The sequence below is a fragment of the Anguilla anguilla genome, chromosome 1 (assembly GCF_013347855.1).
Source record: "Anguilla anguilla isolate fAngAng1 chromosome 1, fAngAng1.pri, whole genome shotgun sequence".
NCBI lineage: Eukaryota > Metazoa > Chordata > Actinopteri > Anguilliformes > Anguillidae > Anguilla > Anguilla anguilla.
In genome coordinates, this window is record NC_049201.1 from 30,306,833 (window position 1) to 30,329,383 (window position 22,551).

Sequence of the window (22,551 nt, forward strand, 5' to 3'; positions counted from 1 at the left end):
ACTCACCCATGTACAAGTACAAGCACACACACACACACACCCATGAACAAACACTCACACGTGTTCAAGTACAAGCACACACACGCACACACACACAAACACAAAACACCCACATTCATGTACAAATGCACACAGATACAAAAGCACACCATGTACAAATACGCACTAGGGATGAGTGTTTTATATGTGTTGACATTAGAATCGTACGTTTTCATAATTGACTATACCCCACCTCCCTGAAGTCTGGCGTATAGGTGCTGTTATTTCTGTGTGAATAGTGACCTGCTGAAAAGGAAGAAAAAAGAACTGCTCTCACTGCAGGCATGAAAGTGCATATTATTAATGAATTATCCATTATTTTATGCAGGGTTTTTCTTAGGTTCTCCATCATGAATATTGATAAGACACAATACAACAGTGAATTTTTCTTCATTATTTTCTTCATTATTGTGCATTGGGATGCTGGCCTTGGTAATGAAGCAGAGATTTTGAGATTAAATATTGGAACAATCGCTAATTCAGTCTAGTATCACACACACACACACACACACACACACACACGTACTTGCTTTAACAGACACAGATATGTGCACCCACAGGCTCACACATATTCACAGATACATACACATGAACAAACACACATACACACCTGCACAGGTACACACAGGGGAACATACAGGCACAGTCTCACACCAATGTGCAAACACACACCAATGTCTCACGCCAATGTGCAAACACACACACACACACACACACACACACACACGCAGGAGGTTTAGCGATCAAACCGGTGTCCCAGCTGTGCTGACTCCTGTGTTTGTCTAAAGGACAGGACAGGTGTCGGTAACCACAGAAACCGTGTGGCCATAACTGTAATTACGAGGCGGCTCCGTAGCGTTTCCCAGTGCGTGACTCCCCGGGGCAGACGGTGGGTCAGTTTTAAGCACTTAGCGCTCCCTCCAGGAAATGCAACACGGCGCCAAAAAAGAAGAAGGTTGAGCACATAATGAGCAGCGTCCTCACCTGAACAAGAGCGGCGCAGACCAAGGGATCCCATTTAAACTCATCTGAACGCCTGCGACACGTCCCTGCTCTCTTAATGACCGCGGCGCAGCGATAGCATCTCGTTCCGCGGTAGCGGGGTGGCGACGCTCCAGGCGGAGGGACGATTTAGCATGGGGGGGCGGTGCGTGGCACAGAAACCGGCGGCTTCATGATTTATAAAATTATAATGGCGTGACAGTTATTGAAGAAGGCCCCTCTCGCCTAAAGAAGCGGAGATGGCGAGATGGAAATTGAGCAGTATCAGAATGACCGATAACGGACGACGGGGCCACTGACTGCACATTAATTATCCCGAGATGGTAAGGTAATGGAAGCCATTTGCTATGCAAAGCGCGATCTGTCCGGAGCCACAATCGATATCTATTGCTTTCTAATATGCATTCCGCTTGGCCGGTTTCCCTCTGCCGGAGAGAAAGCAGAGAAAGCAGAGAAAGCGCGCCGGTTTGAAATTCAAACGGCTAAACCAAGCGTGCGCTCACGTGAGGGAGGGGCGGAGCACACGGCTTTCTCTTCTCTCTTCTTTCCTTTTCTCATTTCTTTTTTTTTTTTTTTTTTTGTCCATACCTGCCGGTATTTTTGTAAACAGCAAGGTGGAACATCAGCTCCTGCCTTTTCAAAAGTGACATTTTGAGCGTTCGTGGTTTCTTAAAAACCGGAGCGTGAGTCCCTGGGGTTCAGAATTACGGGTTGCTCTGTGACCGAATGCTGAAGTTTGATGCAGGAAAGGCCCCTAAATTATTTAACGTTAACCCAACAAGTCTGCTAACGGGTGATTCTTATTTAAACGAACGTGTTAAGCATAGGCAGGGCAGGCGGGAGGTAAGTAGCTAAAGTTTAAGAGCCTTATTGGCCGCTTATCAGCGGCTACAGGTTACCAGTTGTTATCAGGGCGAGATTTGCCTCTATTCCAACCAGCTGGCTCTAGTGATCCTGTTCTATACTGTATGCCTTATTGTGTACAAAATAGTGGTTCACAAGCTACGGACCACACCATCAAATGAATGCAAGCAGTATGTTTATTGAGCAAGTGTTCGTGAATGAAAGCAAAAAATAGTACTACAGGTGATGAGTCTGCAGTGCGGGGAAGAATTTGGCGGAGGACTCACCATACCTCCCGGGCTCGGTGAACCACCACTGGCCCTGTAGTAGAAAGAGAGAGGGAGAAAAACGGAGAGATACAAAGCAAGAGAGGTGGGAGGGTGGGGCATGTAAACAAGAACGAACAAGAACAGGTGTGGTGGGCAGGAAGGTTTCTAATAGGGAACAAGTGGAAGGGGAGTGTTTGAGGTGTGTCCCTCTCCTGAACCTCTGCTATTTTAGCTCCATATGACGGGTGAGCGCATTGGAGGAGTGCACACGTTTATCAGCAGGGTGCAACTGCAGGTGGTAAGACAGCAATATTCAGAGTTTAAATGGCCCACAGTATGCATTTCCTGAAAATAGATTGGTGAGTAGTGGTGTAAAATAATGGTATGAAATGTGAGACATATCAGACCTTACATCTGCACCCCAATCCCATAATTCCCTGTAGTTCTTTCTGACCTGTGGTGTGCTCCACCCTTCTAGTTTGTGCGTTTACTTGACTGTCCCCCTCCCCCCACAGCCTGCTGGTATTTTGATTCCGAGCTAAATGGCAGAAGTAGCAGGTTACACCCCATTTTAAATTTTAATCAGTGGTCTTTCTTTGGCAGAGGCTGATGAGCAGCAGTCTGCCTTGCCGTCTGGAGAATGGTCTGGAACCACAGTTTTGGGGGTGGAGCTGCCTTCCGTCTCACTGAGGGGGTCTCAGCCGCAGCCCGATCAATAGGGAAGAGAAAGAGGGTGAATTGCAATTAGGTGGCATTAGTGTTGTGACTGCAGGATCACCTCCAAAGTCAAACGTCAACCACCTTGTGTGTGTGCGTGTGTGCGCGTGTGTGTGTTTGTAAATGTGAGCCTGTATGCCTGCGTGTGAAAGTGTGTGCGTGTGCGTGTTTGTAAATGTGAGCCTGTATGCCTGCGTGTGAAAGTATGTGCGTGTGTTTGTAAATGTGAGCCTGTATGCCTGCATGTGAAAGTGTGTGCGTGTGTGTGTTTGTAAATGTGAGCCTGTATGCCTGCATGTGAAAGTGTGTGCGTGTGTGTGTTTGTAAATGTGAGCCTGTATGTCTGCATGTGAAAGTATGTGCGTGTGCGTGTTTGTAAATGTGAGCCTGTATGCCTGTGTGTGCGTGTGCATGTGCATGTGTGTGTCTTTGTGAACGTGTGCCTGTGTGTGTTTGTGTGTGTGTACGCGTGTGTATTTGTGAATAGGTGTGCGTGTGTGTGTGTGTGTGTGTGTGTGGTGGCATCACAGAACATTTACCGCAAAGATGAGGAATGAGTCATATCATAATTCTGCAGGGAATTCATTATTCCACAAGCTTCCTGAGAACACACTTTTCCATTGTAGGTGAAATCTTTTGTATATTCTTAGAAAAATTTGCACAGTGCCTACTTAACCTTAAACAGCAGGGTTTCAACTGCCATGCCTGCTAAAAATGGGTCTTTCAAACAGTCATGTGCTCTGTACTATACAGAGACAGCTAGATTCACAATAGCCACACATGCTGTGAGGAAACCAGAAGTCGCCTGTGACGCTGGTGGAGGTCAGGGACTCAGGGAAAGACAATAACCTCTCTCTACCACTGAGCAATAACACAAGCCCTTTGAGGTGCTGGTAATAGGAGCCAACCCCCAGGTTCACCCCCGGGTCTTTCTGTCAGGAACGGTCAGAAAACGCCTGCTTTCTAAAACCTGAACACCCCCTCCCCCCGCTTATGGTGCTGTTGGGATTAGACTCCTAATATGCTCATGAAATTTGTCCGTGGGGCAAAAACCAGGCGTGGAAGAGATGGAGATAGTGACGCTTGAATGCGTTTGGAAAGCTTTCGATAAGCCCCTTGCGCTGGCTGTGTTATTTTTCTGTTATCTCATAGCTGCCGTGCCTTTTTTTTTTTTGCCAAATATGAAATTGCTTTTTTCCTCGCTGAAATTCAGCTACTTCGGGGGAAAAGTGCAGAAAAGGAGACGGCCACCAGAGGGCCTTCAGTCAGTAGTAAGCGAACGCTCATCACAGAAAAAAGGCTTGGACGCATGCTCTGTCATCAAACCAGATGGCAAACTCCCCTGTCCCATCCATGCTCTATGACTCTTCTTCACGTAGATTCCAGAATCTTGGTGAAAGGAAATTCTGGTGCTCTTCTGCATGACCTGTCTTTGACTGTGCCACGTTCATGAATATTCGCATCACGAGCAAGCAAATAAGTATGCGGAGGCTGAACTACCAAGTGCTAAAAATACGAAGCAGGCCATCTGGTTAGTATCGACGACCTGTGGTCCGCAACGGCAGATATAGTGTTGTTCCCACCAAGTGAGTGTGAAACGGAAGCTTTCACATTTTCGCAGCAGGTAGTTGGGTCACTACAGCGATTCATACATAAACCGGCTTTGACGGCCACGCGGTGAAGTCGCACAGATAGAACTCCTGTCAGGGCGGCACCGTCTCAGACTCCTCTCATCTGTCCTGATGTGGCCTCGGTGAAAATGTGGGGGTTGGAAGGAGCGGGGGTTTCGGGAACAAAAGGTACGAAAGCCCCAGCGCATCTGTGAGGGAGCCCGGTGCTCAGTTTCCATGGTGACGCCTCACCTCACCTCACACTTCTTTCTCACCTTACCCAGTCGAACCTGCTCACCGCCCCCCCCCCCCCCCCCCCCCCCCCCCAACCCCCAAGGTCCCACAGGGCTGCAGTGAACTCTCATCTCAGCGCACTCTGTTCCTGCTGATAAGGTTGCCATGGTGATAAGCTTTAGTGACCACCAGAGGGTGTTTCTGTTTCTGATTTTTTTTTTTTTTTTTTCCTCTGCCTGGCAGTCTCCCAGCATGCTCTGCTCTGTGTGCCTACAGATTCCTCCTCACGGATGGAGAAAAAGGAGAGCCGGTGTCCAACGCCAGGGTGCGACGGGACCGGACATGTGACGGGGTTGTACCCCCACCACCGGAGCCTGTCGGGGTGTCCCCACAAAGACAGGGTGCCACCAGAAAGTAAGCGAAACGTCTTCTTTTTTTGTTTGTTTGTTTTTTTTGTTTTTGGAAGATGTGACATTCCTGTGCATGCTCACATTTTATTTTTATTTTTTCTGAACGTTGGTGTTTCGGCCTGCGCTCCGCTATTCTGAAGCGTGGATTTTTGTCCGTGGTTTCTTCCGCTGTTGCTCTTTTGTCTCTGCGCATGAGGCTTGTCTTTCTGGCTGTTTTTGTGTAAATCATAAACCGCTTGCTTACATCCGTGCCTGCCGTCCTTTTGTGTTGTCAAGTGCATGGGCTGCTACCTTTTAGCTGCTACCGACAGCCTTCAGCATGGGTGGTGCTGTTATGTGTCTTGTCAGTGACTCACTTATCTGAATGAACCGTTGTGTTCTGCTAAGCGGAGCTGAGCCTTTTAATTCGGTTCGTGTGACTTAGTGACAACACACGGAGCTCCTCCCACTGCGGGGCTTAAGTCATCGCAGCCTCTGCATTGCAAAAAAATCACATTTCCCCAGCCTTCTAACATCAGCCAGAGGACGCGTTTACTCACACAGCACATTTCGACCTTTCAACCTCAATATTGGCCGTGTTTTGACAGATCGCGTAGTCTCATTTTCACATTGATATTCAATGTGCGGGTTCTTTTACCAGTCGCCCCATCAGCGCTGAGCAATGAATCCTCCCGCGGCTACACGATATACAAATTCCTTTCCTGTCAGATGAAATCGACGGAAACAAACACTAATTCCTCAGTTTTTGCGGAGCAAATTAAGTGCAGCGGTGGCGGTAAATGTTAACGTTAACCAAAACAATGTCTGGGAGCAAGCCTCTCTCCCGCTGTGCACGCACCGGGGGACTGTGGCAAACTTTCGGCCCTGTGTTCGGATGCCTTGGTCAGGTCTACTCTCGTGTTACCCCCTTTAAAGTACCAGAAAAAAGGCCCCAAGTGAAGATTCATTTCCTCCTACGCCCGCAATCAAAGCACCTGGTGTGATCACAGAATTTTCTCTGAAGATCTGCTTCAGAAGGATTTGCATAGCCCCAGGCCATGTGGTGCATGTGATCCCTCATATGCTGCATTTCTAATGATTAAAACTGGTTATAAACCACATGCCCCTGCACTTCATCTCTGGAAAAGTGTAATCCAGGAAAGAGGCATGGCTGGACATATAGAGTGCAGCATTAATAGGTCTGCTTTAGGTTTTGAGCTGCACAAGAGGATGCGATTAGCTCACTGAGCAAAAGACTCAACCAAGGGATCTAATCACAGTCTTATGAAGCTCCAGGGGTTGACATGGCCTTCTGTAGTGGTTATTCAAGTGTTCACTGGTTTCTTTGAACCTTAGTATGACCATTTCTTTTCCCAAGGTTTCTCTCTTTTGCCATTATTAAACTATAAGATGAATGTTAGCGATGCTAAAAATATTGGTATTTTTGCAGAGATTCACCCTAGGTTTATGAGAAACAGCAGATATGAGCAATACAGGGACACATTCCTAGCAATGAGATAGCGGGGATTCCTCAACCCCACGATGGCTGGTCATACTATATGCTGTCAATCACTGACTTCGAATCCAATCAGAAGAATGTTTTCAACAGAAAATCATTATGACTGGGTCAATTCCATGATTAGACAAAACGGCCCCACCATGTTTTGTTTTCAAAATGCCTCACTCTCCTATCGCTACTGGACATTGTACAGTTGGATAAACACACAAAGGTGACTGGGAGTTATTTGGAGAACTGAGTTGAAATGCTAGATAAATGAGTGGGAACTAGAGTAAAATGTCTAATCCAACATGATTGTACGATACGTAGGTATGGTTCATAATGAGACTGCTCACTTCTGCACTATGGGCCTGATTTACTAAGACCTTGTAGCACACACAAAACCAATAACATGATCAATGATTGGTCATTTTATTTGTTTTGCCCCAGTCGTTGGTTGTGTTATTAGTTATGCGTGTGCTAAAAGGTATTATTTATGAATGATTGAAACATTGCATTTATATAGCACATTTCCAGATTCTCAAAACACTTTACAGTGATGAGGGGAAACTCAACTCAGCCACCACCAATGTGTAGCACCCACCTGAGTGATGGCAGGCGTTTTGCACCAGAACGCTTACCACACATCAGCTGAGGCGGAGAGGGTGAGAACAATTTTAGCCAATTAAACCAGGGGATGATTAGGAGACAGGTTGAGAGAGCCATGTTGGAAATTTCACAAGGGAACCCACTACTCTTTGTGATGAATATCATGGGATTGTCATGGGAGTGAGTCAGGACATCGGTTTAATATCTAATCCGAAAGACAGCATATCCTACAGCACAGTGTCCCCATCACTGAACTGGAGCATTGGGGTTTATTCAACCAGAGGGAAAACAGTCCCTTGCTAGCCCACCAACATCATTTCCCGCTGCAACTTAGTTTTCTCAGGGGGTCACCTATCCAAGTACTAACCAAGCCCACACTTGCTTAGCTTCAGCCATTTGGCAGATGTGCATGATGGTATGGCTGCTGGCAATATGCTAAAGGTCTTAGTAAAGCAGGCCCTGTGTGTGTATGTTCACACAGCCTAACAAAGCACACCTGTCCCTTTTTATACCACGTGCATTCAGGATTCACGGTTAACACTTCACGCACAAGAACAGGTATACACATAAGCAGACACGCACACACACTTCTGATTCTGTTCTGTTTTAATGGCATGCAAAGGTGACCTGTAAAGGGTGTTGAGAAATATCGACAGGCTTGTGCTTAAAAATGCATTATCTGCCACAGAGCAGCCACCGATCAAGCTTCTCCCCGTCGATTTGTGGTCAATAAACTTCCCCAGAAAGGACTTCTCAGCACTGCATGGGGCAAACCATATTCGTCACACAGAAACAGCCCTAATGAAATGCAAAGCAGGTCTTTCTTTAGTGCATTTGTCTCACTAAGCAGACACATTATTAACATGATGTCTTCATTTAATTTTGATTTTGATATGTATGGAAACATCTAAAAAAAGCTATATATGTAGATTTATAAATATATATATATATATATATATATATATATATATGTATTTTTTTTTTTTTTTTTAAACTATAAATATCTTTTGGATTCAAAACCATATTGTATACCATATTTGTTTTCCTGTCAAAATGTTTACCCTTGTAAGGAGACTTAGGTGAAAATGAAAATGAATTTAATCTTTAGCAGTAATTACCATGCCTGTAGGGTTTAAAGGATTTCACTGAGTGTTCACATCCTTAAAATCCATCACGTGTCTCCCATTGTCAAGACACCACCCAAATTGGTGGCCTTCTCCTGCAGTGTTTTTGATGTGTGATGGTTGCCCAGTTACCAGTAATACAGTTGTTTTCCTGACAGGCTTCATCCAATTAAATGCATTTTGCTCTGAGAGTAAGTCCGAACCCGGGCAGAGTTTAAGCAGGCGATAATGATGAAGCTGCATCAACTCTTTGCTTTCCACGTCCTTGACAAGCAGGTCTCTTCTGGCCCACACACTCATAGATAATTAATCTAATTGGAGTCCCAAAAAAGGGGGGAAATTTGTGGTATGGCAATATGGGTAAACAGACAATATTTGTGTTCAAATCATGGCAATTCCAAATTACATGGCCTGAAAAACTTTGAAGGTGCTTTAGGGTTTTTTTTGTCTTTTTTTTTCTTTTTTATTAAAGGGGGGGGGGGGTTGTAGTTATACCATCTCCCTGGGAGCATAGGTTTTGGCCAGTATGGTGTCCCCCTGCCTTGATTCTGTAATCTGAAAATACCAGCCACGCCATTTGTGCTGTCCTCCGATACAATAATTACATAGCTCAGCTAGCAGATTTTAGAAGACATACCTGCTAGTGTACACGCTCTTGAGGTGTGTGAGAAATTGACAGTGATAAGACAGGCCTACAATTATGATTACAAATTAGGGGCTGATTCTAAACTTTGAAAATTGTCCATGAAGGTCCTTGAGCTTTTTTTTATTAAAAGCACTGTAGGATCCCTTTAATTAACCTTCAATACAGACATTGAAATAACACCTTACTTGTCTCTAGCATGGCCTGCTAATTTATGGTGTGTCTGTTGAGTGGTTGAGGTGCCTTGCTGTCGTTGACTGTCAGCCTGCATGTCCTGGCTCTCTCATCATCCTGCCTCTGATGTCACTTCCTGCTGAAAGCGTTAATTATGATGATAGAGCTGTCTTTAACTAATCAATGCTAAGCGGTAACCGGCTCGGGACTCCTAACTTTCCCTGTCTTTCGCTCTCTGTCCGTGAAGTTCTTGCAATGTATGAAAATGTTCTTAAGTGCCCTACACCTGGCTGCACGGGACGAGGCCATGTCAATAGCAACAGGAACTCCCACCGGAGGTGAGTGCGCACCTCTGCCCATTCCCAGCCACTCACCCACTCGCCCGTTAGGCCCACGACGCGTCCCTTAATGTTTGGGACTGGGCTTGTTTCCTTTCTTTACGTCAGGCATTCTGTTTCGGCCATTTTGTTTCATTCTCCTTTTTCTTTTGTTCCTGGTTAGGCGGTCCTTTCTGAAGCTAGGCACCCTCCCCCCCCCCCCTTCCTAAAGCCAGCCCCCACGTCCTCCACGTTTTCCCATTTGGGTTATGATTTATTCACTGCGAAGGCTGCTGTAAAGTTAGGCCACTGCCTCTCATCATTTATTTTACAAGAGCTGCTGTGTATTTCGAGGGGAGGGGGTTTGCGCCTTGGTTGCCTATTCGATTTCAAATATTTGATGTTGTAATACCTCAGAAATATTTGGAAAGGAAAAGGTGGGTAAGGAGGTGTCATCTGTTTTATTAATTTATACAACCTTTTGCATTTCACCAAGAAATGCTTTAAAATGTTGCTCAACTAAAAATGTGTGGCGCGGCTTTATGATTTGGGATTGGGTTAATATGGCACCTTTTAATACACCGATAACTACATTCCTACTCAGTGTATTCAGAAGTCTCTAGAGTCAAAGGATAACAACCATTCAGATCAGAACACTATGGTCAAACAGATTTGAAAAACAGGAAGAGCTAGAAAGTGCAAAATGCTGTTTTTAGCTTTGTGAAGGAGGGTGGTGGAAGTTGTGATTAGGGGAAGGCTGTCATATGCAGCAGATGCTGTGTGACTCTGGGCCTAGCAGCAGCCATTAGCACCTCCCTGACACCTCAGTGTGAGGGTGTGTACAGAGCAGATCCTGCAGCTCTGACACACAGGAGGAGTCCATAGCCATTGTAGCACATTGCCACCACACACACACATACACACACTAACACACACACACATGTACACACACGTATACATGCGCACACACACACACACACATACATACACACACACACACACAACGCTGCAGGCGGTAGTATATGGAGCATCTCTGGAGGGACCTGCTGCACATCACAGCTGTTTGGAGCTCTGTAGAGAAAACATATAGAATAATTGTGTCTCTTTATTCCATCGTCATGGAAACCCAACTGAAAGTCTGTCAGTCATAGCAAAAGGAAGCGAAAAAGAAACAGAGTGGGGGAGAGAGATAAGGGTAGATAGATGGTTTCCATCCAGCTGAACCTCTCCATGTGAAGCTAAAATTAGACCAAACCAAATTAGTTTAAATTTTTTTTTTAAATCGCTGAAGAAAAAGAAAAATTTCATCACCTATAGGAATGAAACCACTCAGATTTAATATAAGGTTGGATGCTATTTGGCCGTCAAATGACAGTACACCCTGGAAGAATATTTGACCAGGGTGACTGATAACTGAGGTAAACATTGACAATGTGCAGACTCAGAGAGCAGTCTGGCCATAGAGGCTGGTCGTCACAGGCATACTGACTGCGCAGAGAGAACAAGCTGTGCTCCCAGGGTGTTCGTGGGGTAACGGAAACAGAGTTACACTTTCTAATGAACTGTTCAATATATCAAGTAAAGTAAGCATTTTATTAAAAAGTGTGAGCCAACCCCCCAAATTTCAAAAAAGACATGGAAAAGCTCCTGTACATACTGCAGGATAGAAATTGAACATGCAAAACTGACTGCAATATAAGTGGCCTCCTGTCACAAGCTAATGAACAGCCAGTGACACAGATTTACATTTATCATTATACATTTTTATTATTATTATTATTATTATTATTATTATTGTTATTATTATTAATAATAATTAATTTGACTTGCCTGCTTATTTCTGTTCTTTATTTATATTAGTTTTTATTTATTTATTTATTTATTTTTATTTATTCATTATTGTTTTTATATTATTAAGTATTCATTTTACAGATGTAATTTAGTTTCAGTGCTATGCCTTGACAATATTGTCATATTCTGTCATGCCAATAAAGCATTATTTGAAATTGAATTGAAATTGAACAGAAAGAGAGACAGAGAGAGAGAGAGAGAGAGCAACTGATTGCACCTCAGAGCCGATCACACAGGCCCCTCTGAATCATACCACCTTCCTCTCCCTGCAAGCCACACAAGCACATCTCCACACAGTCCAATACAAGAAACATGCAAACGGAAAATATTTCTAAAATAACTTTATTTAGGAAGAACAAAATTTTGATCTTACTCAATGAATGCCCGAATGACATTTCGCCGTCCCTCTTTTGATACCACTCAGCTCTTGTGCCACTTCTGTGCTCTTAAACCACAACTTGAGAGTTCCAGGGGCGTCTCGGTCCTGCGCCCAGAGTACTCGCTCGGAGGGCTCAGGAGCGTGCTGTACCTGCAGCGTGTCAAGTTGACTGCTGCCCCGTACGCAGGGGCACTGAATTTCACGTAATGCCATTGCAGCCTCTCGGGGTGCCCCATCGCCGCGGCGGAGAAACTGGCCAAGGCCCAGGAGAAGCATCAGAACTGCGACGGGAGCAAGTCCAACCAGGCCTCGGATCGTGTACTGAGGTACCGCTGCCCCTGCTGTGACCTAGCGTCTGTCCACTCTACTCTATTAGTGATTCTGTATGTTAGCCCACCAGCAGGTAGCCACTTTATATAAGCTAAAGTACACCCTAACAAACTGTTCTCACCATGAATTGACATGTATCCACACAAGAATATTCTGTCACTGTGCAACTGTCAAACAACAGGCTTCTTGTGACTGCAGACAGTGAACAGCAGTGATTGGTCAGCTGTTTTCATTGGAGATGCGTTCTCTGAGGATGATATGGTCAGGACATTATCATAGTTTGTACAGTTAATATTTTAGGGTAGGCTCTTTCATTAATTCATATGATTTGCATTGCCATCATCAACTTCATATGGACGTCTTATATGGGGCAACCTGAGCAGTGTTCATTATGCTTGTTCTAGTTCACTCCTATAGAACCTTTTTTCAGGTAAATTGGAAAGATTTGTATAATCCCGTAGCGATAGTCATTGCCTTTTCTAGCAATAATGCTATCGTTATTGCTATTGTTCATTAGTAGAAATGGGCCTTAAGTTACAGAGGTACTGTCCCTGCCATGGCTTCATTGGGAGAGCCAGTGTCATGACTATGAGATTTTTGTACTCCAAGGGAGGAAAACCCCTATTTTATTTTCCATTTGATTTATTTCATTATTTCAGCTATTATTAGACTTTTGGTTCATCTTTACTCTGTCCTAGTTTGAAGTCGAGTTCTTATTTGGAAAGTGCTTTGAGCACTGTATAAGAAAAGCGATTTATAAATGAAATGTGTTATTTGAATAGGCTATGGCAGACCCAGCACCTGATTGTTTCCGGTTTCAGAAATCACAGAAACACACACAGACATGGAGAGAGAGAAATAAGTGGCCATGAGAGCACTTTTGTTAAGCAGGCCTGTGATGCTTGCTTCTGTTTTGCCTGTCAGTTGCTCAATGACTTTCACAGTTGGCTCAGTGTCCTTCCAGGTTTTGCCACTTTTTTAACACAGATGACAGAGTTTCAATGTCCCTAGCACTGCAGCACGTTATTTTAAGCAGGTTACAAGTTTGTCATAATTATGGGAAAAAAATGGCAAAACATATTTTCAGAGTCTTTTCTTATCTTGAACGAGAAAGATGTCATTGACTATTACAAAATTTTACCAGTAGTTTGGCCTCCTCATGCAACTGACTGCAGAGTGTTTCAGAAGCAGTCAGCTGTATTATAGGAAGCTTGTGAGAGAAAGGGAGGAACTTGTGAGGAGAATGAAGAAAAATGTTGAATTAAAAAATGTTTTAACAACTTAATGTCACAGAGGAATGTGTCCTCTTTGCCAGATTAGGCTAAGAAGTGGCCACTTTGTAACAATGGAATGTTGATATGACTATAAACAAGTAACACAACTTCAGAATGCATTGTCCATCTGATGTGCTGTTAAACGGGAATTGCACTTTCAAACACACATGGGCTTATTTTGCTTATATTGTCCTTCTAATGAATGTGTCGACCTTCATTTTTCGATTAGTTATTTCGTTTTAAATGTCCAACGTTAGAAACAAGTACCTGTTTTTTTTTCTTTTTAGCGCAAGTCCACATAGTAGTACGGTTTCCATAAGTCCGTAAGTCCCACAATGATATGCTGCCTAGGTCTACTTCCTGAATTTGTAAAGTTAAGCAACGAAACATCGTAAAATATTAACAAAATGAAATACCTAATCGAAAAATGAAGGTCGACACATTCATTAGAAGAAAATTAGGAATAAAACAAGCCCATATGTGTTTTAAAGTGTAATTCCCCTTTAATTTAAAGGGATAGTTCACTTTTTGGAGTTTTGGATATTATTTCAGTTTTGTTTATTTATTTGCAGAATTAAAAAAAGAAAACAGAAAGCTTTATATAATGCAGGGAAATGCAGAAAAACCCTGAGGGGTTATTCATAGCCTCTACCTAAACCTATATTTTTAAAAAAAAAATTATTATTCACAATATTACAGTACAAGACAAAAAAATGTGGCATGTTTTTGTTTGGCGCAGTTTTTGTGTGTAATGATTTGCAAAAATTTCTGGTGACCTGCCACCTTTACAATGGTGGGTATCAGGGCATTCAGGAGTTTGCTGTCTAAAGCAAGGAAATGCGCTTTAAGTAACTCTAGAGTGGCTTGTACTATGACGTTTTGCCTCCGGCGGCTATGTATGAGTATGTTACCTGATTTTTCTTCAAGAAATCAGGCTTAATCTTATTTTCAGGTGAAAATCTTTCCTATGGACATCCAAACTGCACTCGAGGTAATTGTAGTGCAGCTCCCTATATCAGCATTACTACACCAGTTCTTGAGAGTGAAGAGCTTGCATTGCTTGAGGACTGAGAAGGACAGAAGTACCAGCACAATGTAAAAACGGATTTTTATGTTTATAACTGTGAATAAACCCTATAAACTGTATCTGCTCATAGCCTCTGGAAACATGAAGTTTCTCTACCCAATTACTTGAAGTATATTTCCTCGCTTTAGTCCATGAACTCCCTGATATCCTCCACTGTAAAGCCAACAGGCCAAAAACTTTGGTAAGTATCTTTCATCACACACAAAAAACTGTCTGTGCCAATCGAAAACACACACTAAAACTGAAATATCGAAAACTTTGAGAAGTGAACTATCCTTTCAACACCAGACGTTCAACAACTTGACACACGCCCCCTGGTTGTTGAATAAAGCGTTTCTTTCCCAGGCCCATGTGCTTTGTGAAGCAGCTGGAGATCCCACAGTATGGCTACAAGAACAACATCTCCACCAGCACCCCACGCTCCAACCTGGCCAAGGAGCTAGAGAAGTACTCCAAGACCACCTTTGACTATAACAACTACGACAACCACCACGTCTATGGGAAACGGGCCATCGCACCCAAGGTCCAGGGCAGGGATGTCTCACCCAAGGGATATGATGGTACTGATGCCCACACCCCCCCTTTACTCCCCCTTAGTATACTGCCCCCTCACTCACTCTCTTCTCTCTCACTCTCTCTTTCTCTCTCTCAGAGTTGGTTTAACATATTTTACGGTGGAGAAACCATTAAATATGCAGAGCAAGCTCCTAATAACAAAATGATAGTAACTGCATCCTCCATTTGGCAGCACAGTTTATAGCTCATCCCATTGCGATCCAGTTACTTGCTCCTGCTCTGTGTACTTCGGTTAAGGGAGCTGCTTCACAGGGTTATGGGGCCTATAAGATATGTGCAGGTTTGCCTACTGCGGAGAACTGTCTCAGAATACAAAGGATCTCAACTAACAGTCGTAGCGCTCTCAGTGTTCAGAGTAGCATGCACTTGAAATACAGGCTACCATTTATTGAAAGGACAATGCCAGATAAGGAATCCTCTAGAAAACAGAATGTAAGGATTGCCTTAAGTTATTGTTTCATTCTGAAAGGAGCAAGAACATTATAAGCCCGTCTGCGAGTCAGTTCTTTGAGTTTGAGGCTTCCTCCTTCCTAGCAGTCTGATAATCCACTGGAGACTATGTGAAAAGGTAGGTTTATACAGTGCCGTGAAAAAGTATTTTCCCTCTTCCTCATTTCCTCTAGTATTGCATATATTGCACACTGAATGGTTTCAGATCTTTATAAAAAATTTCATATTAGGGAACCTACGTACACAGAAAACTTTTTTTTATGTTTTATTATTTAATTCAAAAGTTACCTAACACCAATATCATCCATGTGAATGTAATTGCCCCCTTAAACTTAATAACTGGTTGGACCAATAAAGGCAACCAAACACTATAATTTTAAGTCAGTCTTCCACATTGCTGTGGAGAAATTTTGGCCCACTGTTCTTTGCAGAACTGCTTTAATTCAGACAAATTAGTCGGTTTTCGAGCATGAACTGCTCGTTTCAGGTCCTGTCACAGCATCTCTATTGGGTTCAAGTCAGGGCTTTGACTAGGCCACTCCAAAACTTTAATTTAGCTTCTTTTCAGCCATTCAGATGTGGACTTGCTTTTGTGTTTTGGATCATTGTCTTGCTGCATAACTCAATTACGCTTCAGCTTCAACTCATATAAAGATAACCGGACATTCTCTTTTATAATTTTTCGGTACAGAGCAGAATTTTTTTTCGCTTCTTCAATATTAGCAAGTTGTCCAGGTCCCAAGGCAGCAAACCATTCCCACACCATCACACTACCACCATGTTTGACTGTTGGATTGATGTTCTTACTGTGAAATTATGTACTTGCTTTACCCCAAACATAATGGGACCTGTGTCATCCAAAAAGGCCCCTTTTTTAACTAATCTGTCCACAGAACATTATCCAAAAAAGCTTGGGGTCATCCAGGTGCTTTTTTGCAAATGTCAGACGAGCATTGATGTTCCTCTTGGCTAGCAGTTGTTTCTGCCATGCCATTCTTCCATGAATTTCATTTTTGTCTCTTTCTTATTGTGGAGTCATGAACACTGACATTAACTGAGGCTAGAGAGGCCTGATGTTCTTTGGATGTTTTTCTAGTATCTTTTTGTGCCTTCCTGGATGAGTTGTAGCTGAGCCCTTGGAGAATTTTTGGCAGGCTGGCCACTCCTGGGAAGATTCACCACTGTTCTAAGTGTTCTCCATTTGGAGATAATGGTTCTAACTATAGTTTGTTTTCCCAGAGCTGTAGAAATGGTTTTGTAACCCTTTCCAGGCAGATATATTTCAACAACTTAAAAAAAAAATCTATTCTGGAATTTTTTTTGATTGTGGCCTAGTGTGCTTATAGAAACTTTGTGCTTAGATTCAGTAGGGCTGTCTGCAATCAAGCCTGTCTGTGTTCAATAAGCTGAATCTAACAATCTATCAATTAAATTTAAAATTTAGTCAGTTGGTTGATTGAGTAACTAAAGGGGCATTTTTACATGGGTGATATGCGTGTTTTATTACTTTTTTTTACTAAATAAATTAAATGATCATTTAAAAATGAGTTTTGCATTTACTCAATTTCCATTTCCCTAATATTGATGTGTCTAAAAATCTGAAACCATTCAGTGTGACAAATATGCAATAATAGAGGAAATTGGGAAGGGGGCAAACACTTTTTCACGGCCCTGTAGTCGTGAGCCGATGACTCAGATGTTGCCCTTCCCCTGCCGGCGGTTAGTTGCCGCGCTCTGCGGCGGTAACCCACCCCCGCTCTGCACCGCGCGGAGGTGCTTTTTAATAGGCAGAGCGCTGCGAGCTTGTGCTGTGGATTGCAGACGCTGACACTCTGAAGCTCGTCACGGCGGCTGAGGCTTGCCGTCTCGCCGCCATGGCGCGCTTCTCTTTCACCCTAATTTCAGTCTCGGCGCAGCTTCTTTGTTCATCTGTCTCTTCGGCTATCTATCTATCTATCTATCTATCTATCTACAGCGTTTGTGTATATATACACACATGTGTACGTATGTGTGTGTGTCTGTCTGTCTGTCTATGCATTTATCTGTGTGTCATTTTTATTGCTGCATATTTATTTTGTGTCTGTTGATTTAACTTTCTCAGTTAATCTGCCTTCTGTCTCTCTGTCGGTGTTATGTTCTGTACTGAACCGTTCTGTTCATCTCACTCCATCTTACAGCTGAGATTTTGTGTGAAATCTTCTTCTCCTGTAATTATACATTTTTGTGTGTGTGTGTCTGTGTGTGTGTGTGTGTGTGTGTGTGTGTGCATGGGTATGTGTGTGTGTGTGTGTGCGTGCATGCATGCATGTGTGCGCACATCTGCACATATGTGTGCACGCATGAATGTGCGCACATCCGCATGCACGCATGTGTGCGTGTGCCCCTGTCCTTGTCCCTGCAGCTAAGCGCTACTGTAAGAGCTCCAGCTCGGCCAGCAGCAGCAGCAGTTACGCCCCCAGCAGCAGCAGCAGCAGCCTGAGCTGTGGAGGAGGGGGCAGCAGCGCCAGCAGCACCTGCAGCAAGAGCAGCTTCGACTACACGCACGACATGGAGGCGGCCCACATGGCCGCTACCGCCATCCTCAACCTGTCCACCCGCTGCCGCGAGATGCCCCAAAACATGGGCGGCAAGCCACAGGACCACTGTCCGCGGGTACGCCTTCCTTCCCTCTCCCTCTGTCTTCCACACCTTCCCACACTCTGTTTTCCTTTCTTCAGTTCCAGTTCATATGTGCTATGTTTGTATTGCAAGCTTTTGTTGCTCAAGCGGTATAGTAATAAATACACAGGTGATGTTGACTACACCCGCCAAAAAAATACCATCACTCTTCACTTCTCTCTGTTTGTTTTGTTCCCTCTCTCACGCTTTGTAGTTGAGATGGAGTTTGAAGGACCGTATGGATTGTACGTTGTCCCAGGTCTGAGCTGGGCAGCGTGTGCCAGGGTGTGGTGGGTTCTTTTGATTGGCCAGGGAGTGGATTATGGGTGGTGAAGTGGGAGGGGCTTAGATGGCAGCAGTATCGCTGTTACGTAAAGCCAGCCATGTTATCGGAACCCTGTTATCGGAACTTTTTTAGGATTTGGGAGAGGGGGCGAGAGGCACTGGGAGGGAGGGGGGCGGTCGTGAGAGAGGGGCTCGTCAAACGGAGCCAAGCGCAGAATGACCCTGGCAAACCTGCAGCTAAGCGCCGGTTAGCTTAGCCGCCCGAAACACGGAATCGCTCGGAAACGTATCTCAGCTGCAGTCATGCCGCGCGCTGATAAAGAGCTCTGTTTCCGCGATTGTCGTCATGCTGGGTAATGCAAATAATGATAAAGTCTCGATGATAGGGGCCTCAGACAGGCAGTCTTTTAAAAAGATTGCTTTTAACTGTATTTTAACTGCGGACCTCTGAGGAGCCATTTTTCAGGATCAGATAGGAGAGGCGGCGGGATGGGGGGAGGAACAGTGGCAGCACGCGGTGAGCCAAATATGTCATTTATGAGAGATAAAGCAGCATATCCGCGTATTATCAGCCTGAAATAAGCTGATCCTGTAAATGCATAAAAATGACCGCCTGGCACTGATGTTGGCAGTGATGTGTGTGTGTGTGTGTGTGTGTGTGTTTGTGCAATGAGAGGCATAATTTCCTTTCTTCCCCTGAGTAGAATGGAGCAGAGGGTGGAAATGTCCCCTGGAGAGACAGGGGCTTCGTCCCCAGTAGAGCCCCACCACCATCCCCCACCTACCCACCCACCATTGCTGTTACTCACTGCGAGAGTAGGGAGTAGGAAGCATCGGGCCTTCCGGAGAGTTCTATCCCACATCCCTCCCTTAGGTTTAATTGAATTCAGTTAACTCATTCTCCCGGTTTACCCTCTCTCTCGCTCTGTCTCTCTCTATGCTGTTCTTTCAGCATCACCTTCTGTCCGTCTGTCTCAGTCACTCTCTTTTTGTCTGTCTTTTGTATTTGTGTGCCCACCTCTTCGTTAGTATCTCAGATTTATTTTTTCTCTTTCTGTTTCTGTCTTTGATCTCTCTTTTTAACTGTCTAGCACTCTTCTGTCCCTCTTGTTCTTCCAAATTCAAATGCGGATTTAAAAATGCTCCTTTGGCATAGCCACAAGAACACGGTCTTGCCAAAGCAATAGCAATAAACTGAGCCACTATCAATGATCACCGAAGGATATTAAACATCATCATAAACATAACAACTGAGAAGACAATGTGTCTCTCGCTTTCCGTTTCAGCCTTTCTCTCTTTCTCATCACTCTTTTTCTCACTCCCTCAATTTGCCTGTTGGCTGAGCTGTGCAGGGAGTCTCAGCTTGGAGATGAAGGGATGGGTGGGAGGGATGGGTGGGAGAGAGAGAGGGGGTTATTTTTAGAGGGGAGGAGGACAGCGGAGGTAATGCAGTGCCGAGGTAGGTGATGTTCCCCCAGAGAGCGCCCCAGAAGGGTGGAGGTGGCGACAGGATGGCAGGGGGGGGCTCTTCTTTCACTTCTGATTTAATCGTTTTGCACAGGAAACCCGCGGGGACAGTTCCAACCGTCTCTGCTCGCTGAGTACGTGGCCCCCGTCTCGTAAGAGGGCACTAAACCAAATGTGGCCAGTTGATCAGCGGCAGTCTAAATCAGCACAGACAGTCCCCGCCAATAAGGGCATCCCCCTGTGTCGTCGTTGCGTCGCCTAGGCCACAGGTCTGGCTGTCTAATCGAACCCTCCTGATGTGAGAGACGAGGCTTCTTTGGCGGTGGGTTTGGCCCTGGGATACCGCGGTGACAGGCCACCTCTAGTGCTGCGTGAGAAAACCACACTGTCAGTGCAGATTCGCTCTCCTGACATGCGTCCCCTTTGTCATCTGGGCAAGACCAGCCTGAGCTAATCACGTCTGGAGGGACAGAGGCGATTTGTCTAAATGCTGTTCGTTAATGCTTATTTTTTACAATATCAAAGCCAGCTTTCCCTTGTGAAAACAATACCTACAGCTATGACAGACGGGTCTGCCATAGAAAGGAGAGGGCAAGAAGCCTCGATCTGGCATGACATCCTGGTATGAGAACAGACGCAAGGTCTTGGACCCCTTCAGTGAGCAGGCTGTTGAATGGTTGTGACTTCAGAAGGCGAGTTGTTGATTGGCTGTCGGCCTTAGGAAGCAGGCTTTTAACTGGCTGAGTAAAAGGAGAGGATGGAACCACCTATGGAACCACTGTAGTCCAAGGCCTGGGCAAGGTCCTTGAACTGCTGAGGATGATTCCAGAATGACCTTCCAGAATAGAGATTGAGTGGAGAGTGGAATAGAGAGAATGAGAGAGTGAATGTAGACTGCTGAATGGAGGGAGGGGGGAAAAGAAAGCGGAGAAAGAAGTGTGTAGACTGGAGTGGAGAAAACGGACAGAGACAGTGAATTGTGCATATAGAGATTGCAGTGGAGCACAGCGGGGAATAAAGAGAGAGAGCAGAGACTAGAGAAAGCACAGCTGGAAAGCAAAAGAGACAGCGGGAAAGAACAGGAGAGAGAGGAGCTAAGAGCAGAGAGGGGGACTCAGCGGCTCTCCCTCTCTCTCTCTCTCTCTTTCTCTCAGAACCCCGACCTGGAAGTGGACGAGAACGGCACTCTGGACCTGAGCATGAAGCAGCGGGGCGGGCGGGAGAGCAGCTGCGCCGTGCTCACGCCCCTGGAGCCCATGTCTCCCCAACGCCAGGCCCTCCTCAACAGCCGCTGCTACCAGATGAGCGAGGCCGACTGCTGGGACCTGCCCGTCGACTACACCAAAATCAAGCGCATCGACGAGGACGACCCCAAAGAGGTACCCGCACCGCACCGCACCGCCTGCTGTCCGCACAGCCCCCCCCCCCCCAAAGAAACCCAGCCCTTTTTAACTTGGGCCCTGGGCAGCACTGATGGCGATCGTGAAGAGAGCCACATAAACCTGTTCCTCATGCTTCGAAGCTATCTTCTGTAAAAGGCTCTCGAAAGGGTCACCTGCCTTCCAGCTGTAATACTGGTATGCTTTTTCCAAATATGTATTTTTTCATATTTAAAAATTGTATTCGATTCAAAGTCATTTTCAAAGTCAGTCTCCGAGGTACACTTAAAAGTAGCATATTGTGTTGTTAGATGCGTCATTGTGTGCCTTTCTTTGCCATTTTAATTTGTATCAAATTTCCGTACGGAGGAATAATCCGGAATATTCCTTATGTGATAATCTACTCTGCGCATTCTTATTTTTTGTTGGTGTCTGTTTGTTGTTGTTTTCCATTATGTATTATGCAAAACACCATACTGTGAGAACATCCAATCGATTTGCATTGCCTTGTAATGAGATGGATTTTTCAGCTCACAAATAACTGGTCACTAATGGACTGGCTAGCTGAGCATTACCACATTGTTCTTCATGCTCCTGCATGATAAAAGAATATCGAATGTATTGCAGGCACCTCTGTTTTTCGGCATAACTGTACATGGTTAAAATGAGAATTTCAAGTGAACTGAGGCCACAGCCCGCAATGGGTCCTCTGCTGGTTGATCTGAAGTAGGCCCTTTAATTTAACTGGAGCGCCATCTAGTGCACCATGCTTGTACTGCAAATGCAGATTAAAATCATCTTGCGGCACTCGAGCAGTAGGCTAATTTAGTCTGGAGACTGGTGATTCATGGGCATGGTGAAAGGTGGGGGGCTAATACAATAATACCACGATTCCATGCCTGCTAAAACTAATTTTTTACCGTTGTTTGGCTGCCATTTAGTAAAAACGGCCGAACTCTTGACAGCACCTCGACCTTATAGAAGTGAGGTCTAATTTGCCTAATGAAATTTCAGGTGCTCCGTAGTGTCAGATCCGAGTAATTGTGAAAAATAATCCCCACATCAAATGCATTAGCGCACGATACTGATCACAGAATGTGTGAATGTATCATCCAGTTTGCACCACGCATAAGCTTTTCCATTGATGTCTGGTACAAACACATTCCGCCTAAAAGAGACCCAAATATCCTTGATACGGTGCAGTCGGCAGATTAATTTCACTCCCTTTCAAACAACTTTTCAGAAAGCAATGATTGATAGGCGCCGTTTGACAGTCAATTGAGGGTTTTGCCATTAGCATAAAGATTGAGTGCGTTTCGGCAGGCATTGTGTTTTAGGCTGGGAGAC

The 22,551-nt window shown here is 44.7% G+C and overlaps 1 protein-coding gene across 15 annotated transcripts in view; it reads left to right on the plus strand.

The window, feature by feature from the left end:
- Positions 1-22,551, plus strand: part of myt1lb (myelin transcription factor 1-like, b) — a 94,849-nt gene that overhangs the window by 48,693 nt on the left and 23,605 nt on the right. For all 15 annotated transcript variants that reach the window (XR_004764923.1, XR_004764925.1, XR_004764926.1 and 12 more), the window contains 6 exons: positions 4,991-5,128; positions 9,399-9,489; positions 11,917-12,024; positions 14,735-14,949; positions 17,817-18,067; positions 20,980-21,204. Coding sequence is in view for 12 of the 15 variants with exons in the window: in XM_035414907.1 (XP_035270798.1) it covers positions 4,991-5,128; positions 9,399-9,489; positions 11,917-12,024; positions 14,735-14,949; positions 17,817-18,067; positions 20,980-21,204 (1,028 nt within the window). In the remaining 3 variants the exon portion in view is untranslated. The remainder of the gene's footprint in view (positions 1-4,990; positions 5,129-9,398; positions 9,490-11,916; positions 12,025-14,734; positions 14,950-17,816; positions 18,068-20,979; positions 21,205-22,551) is intronic.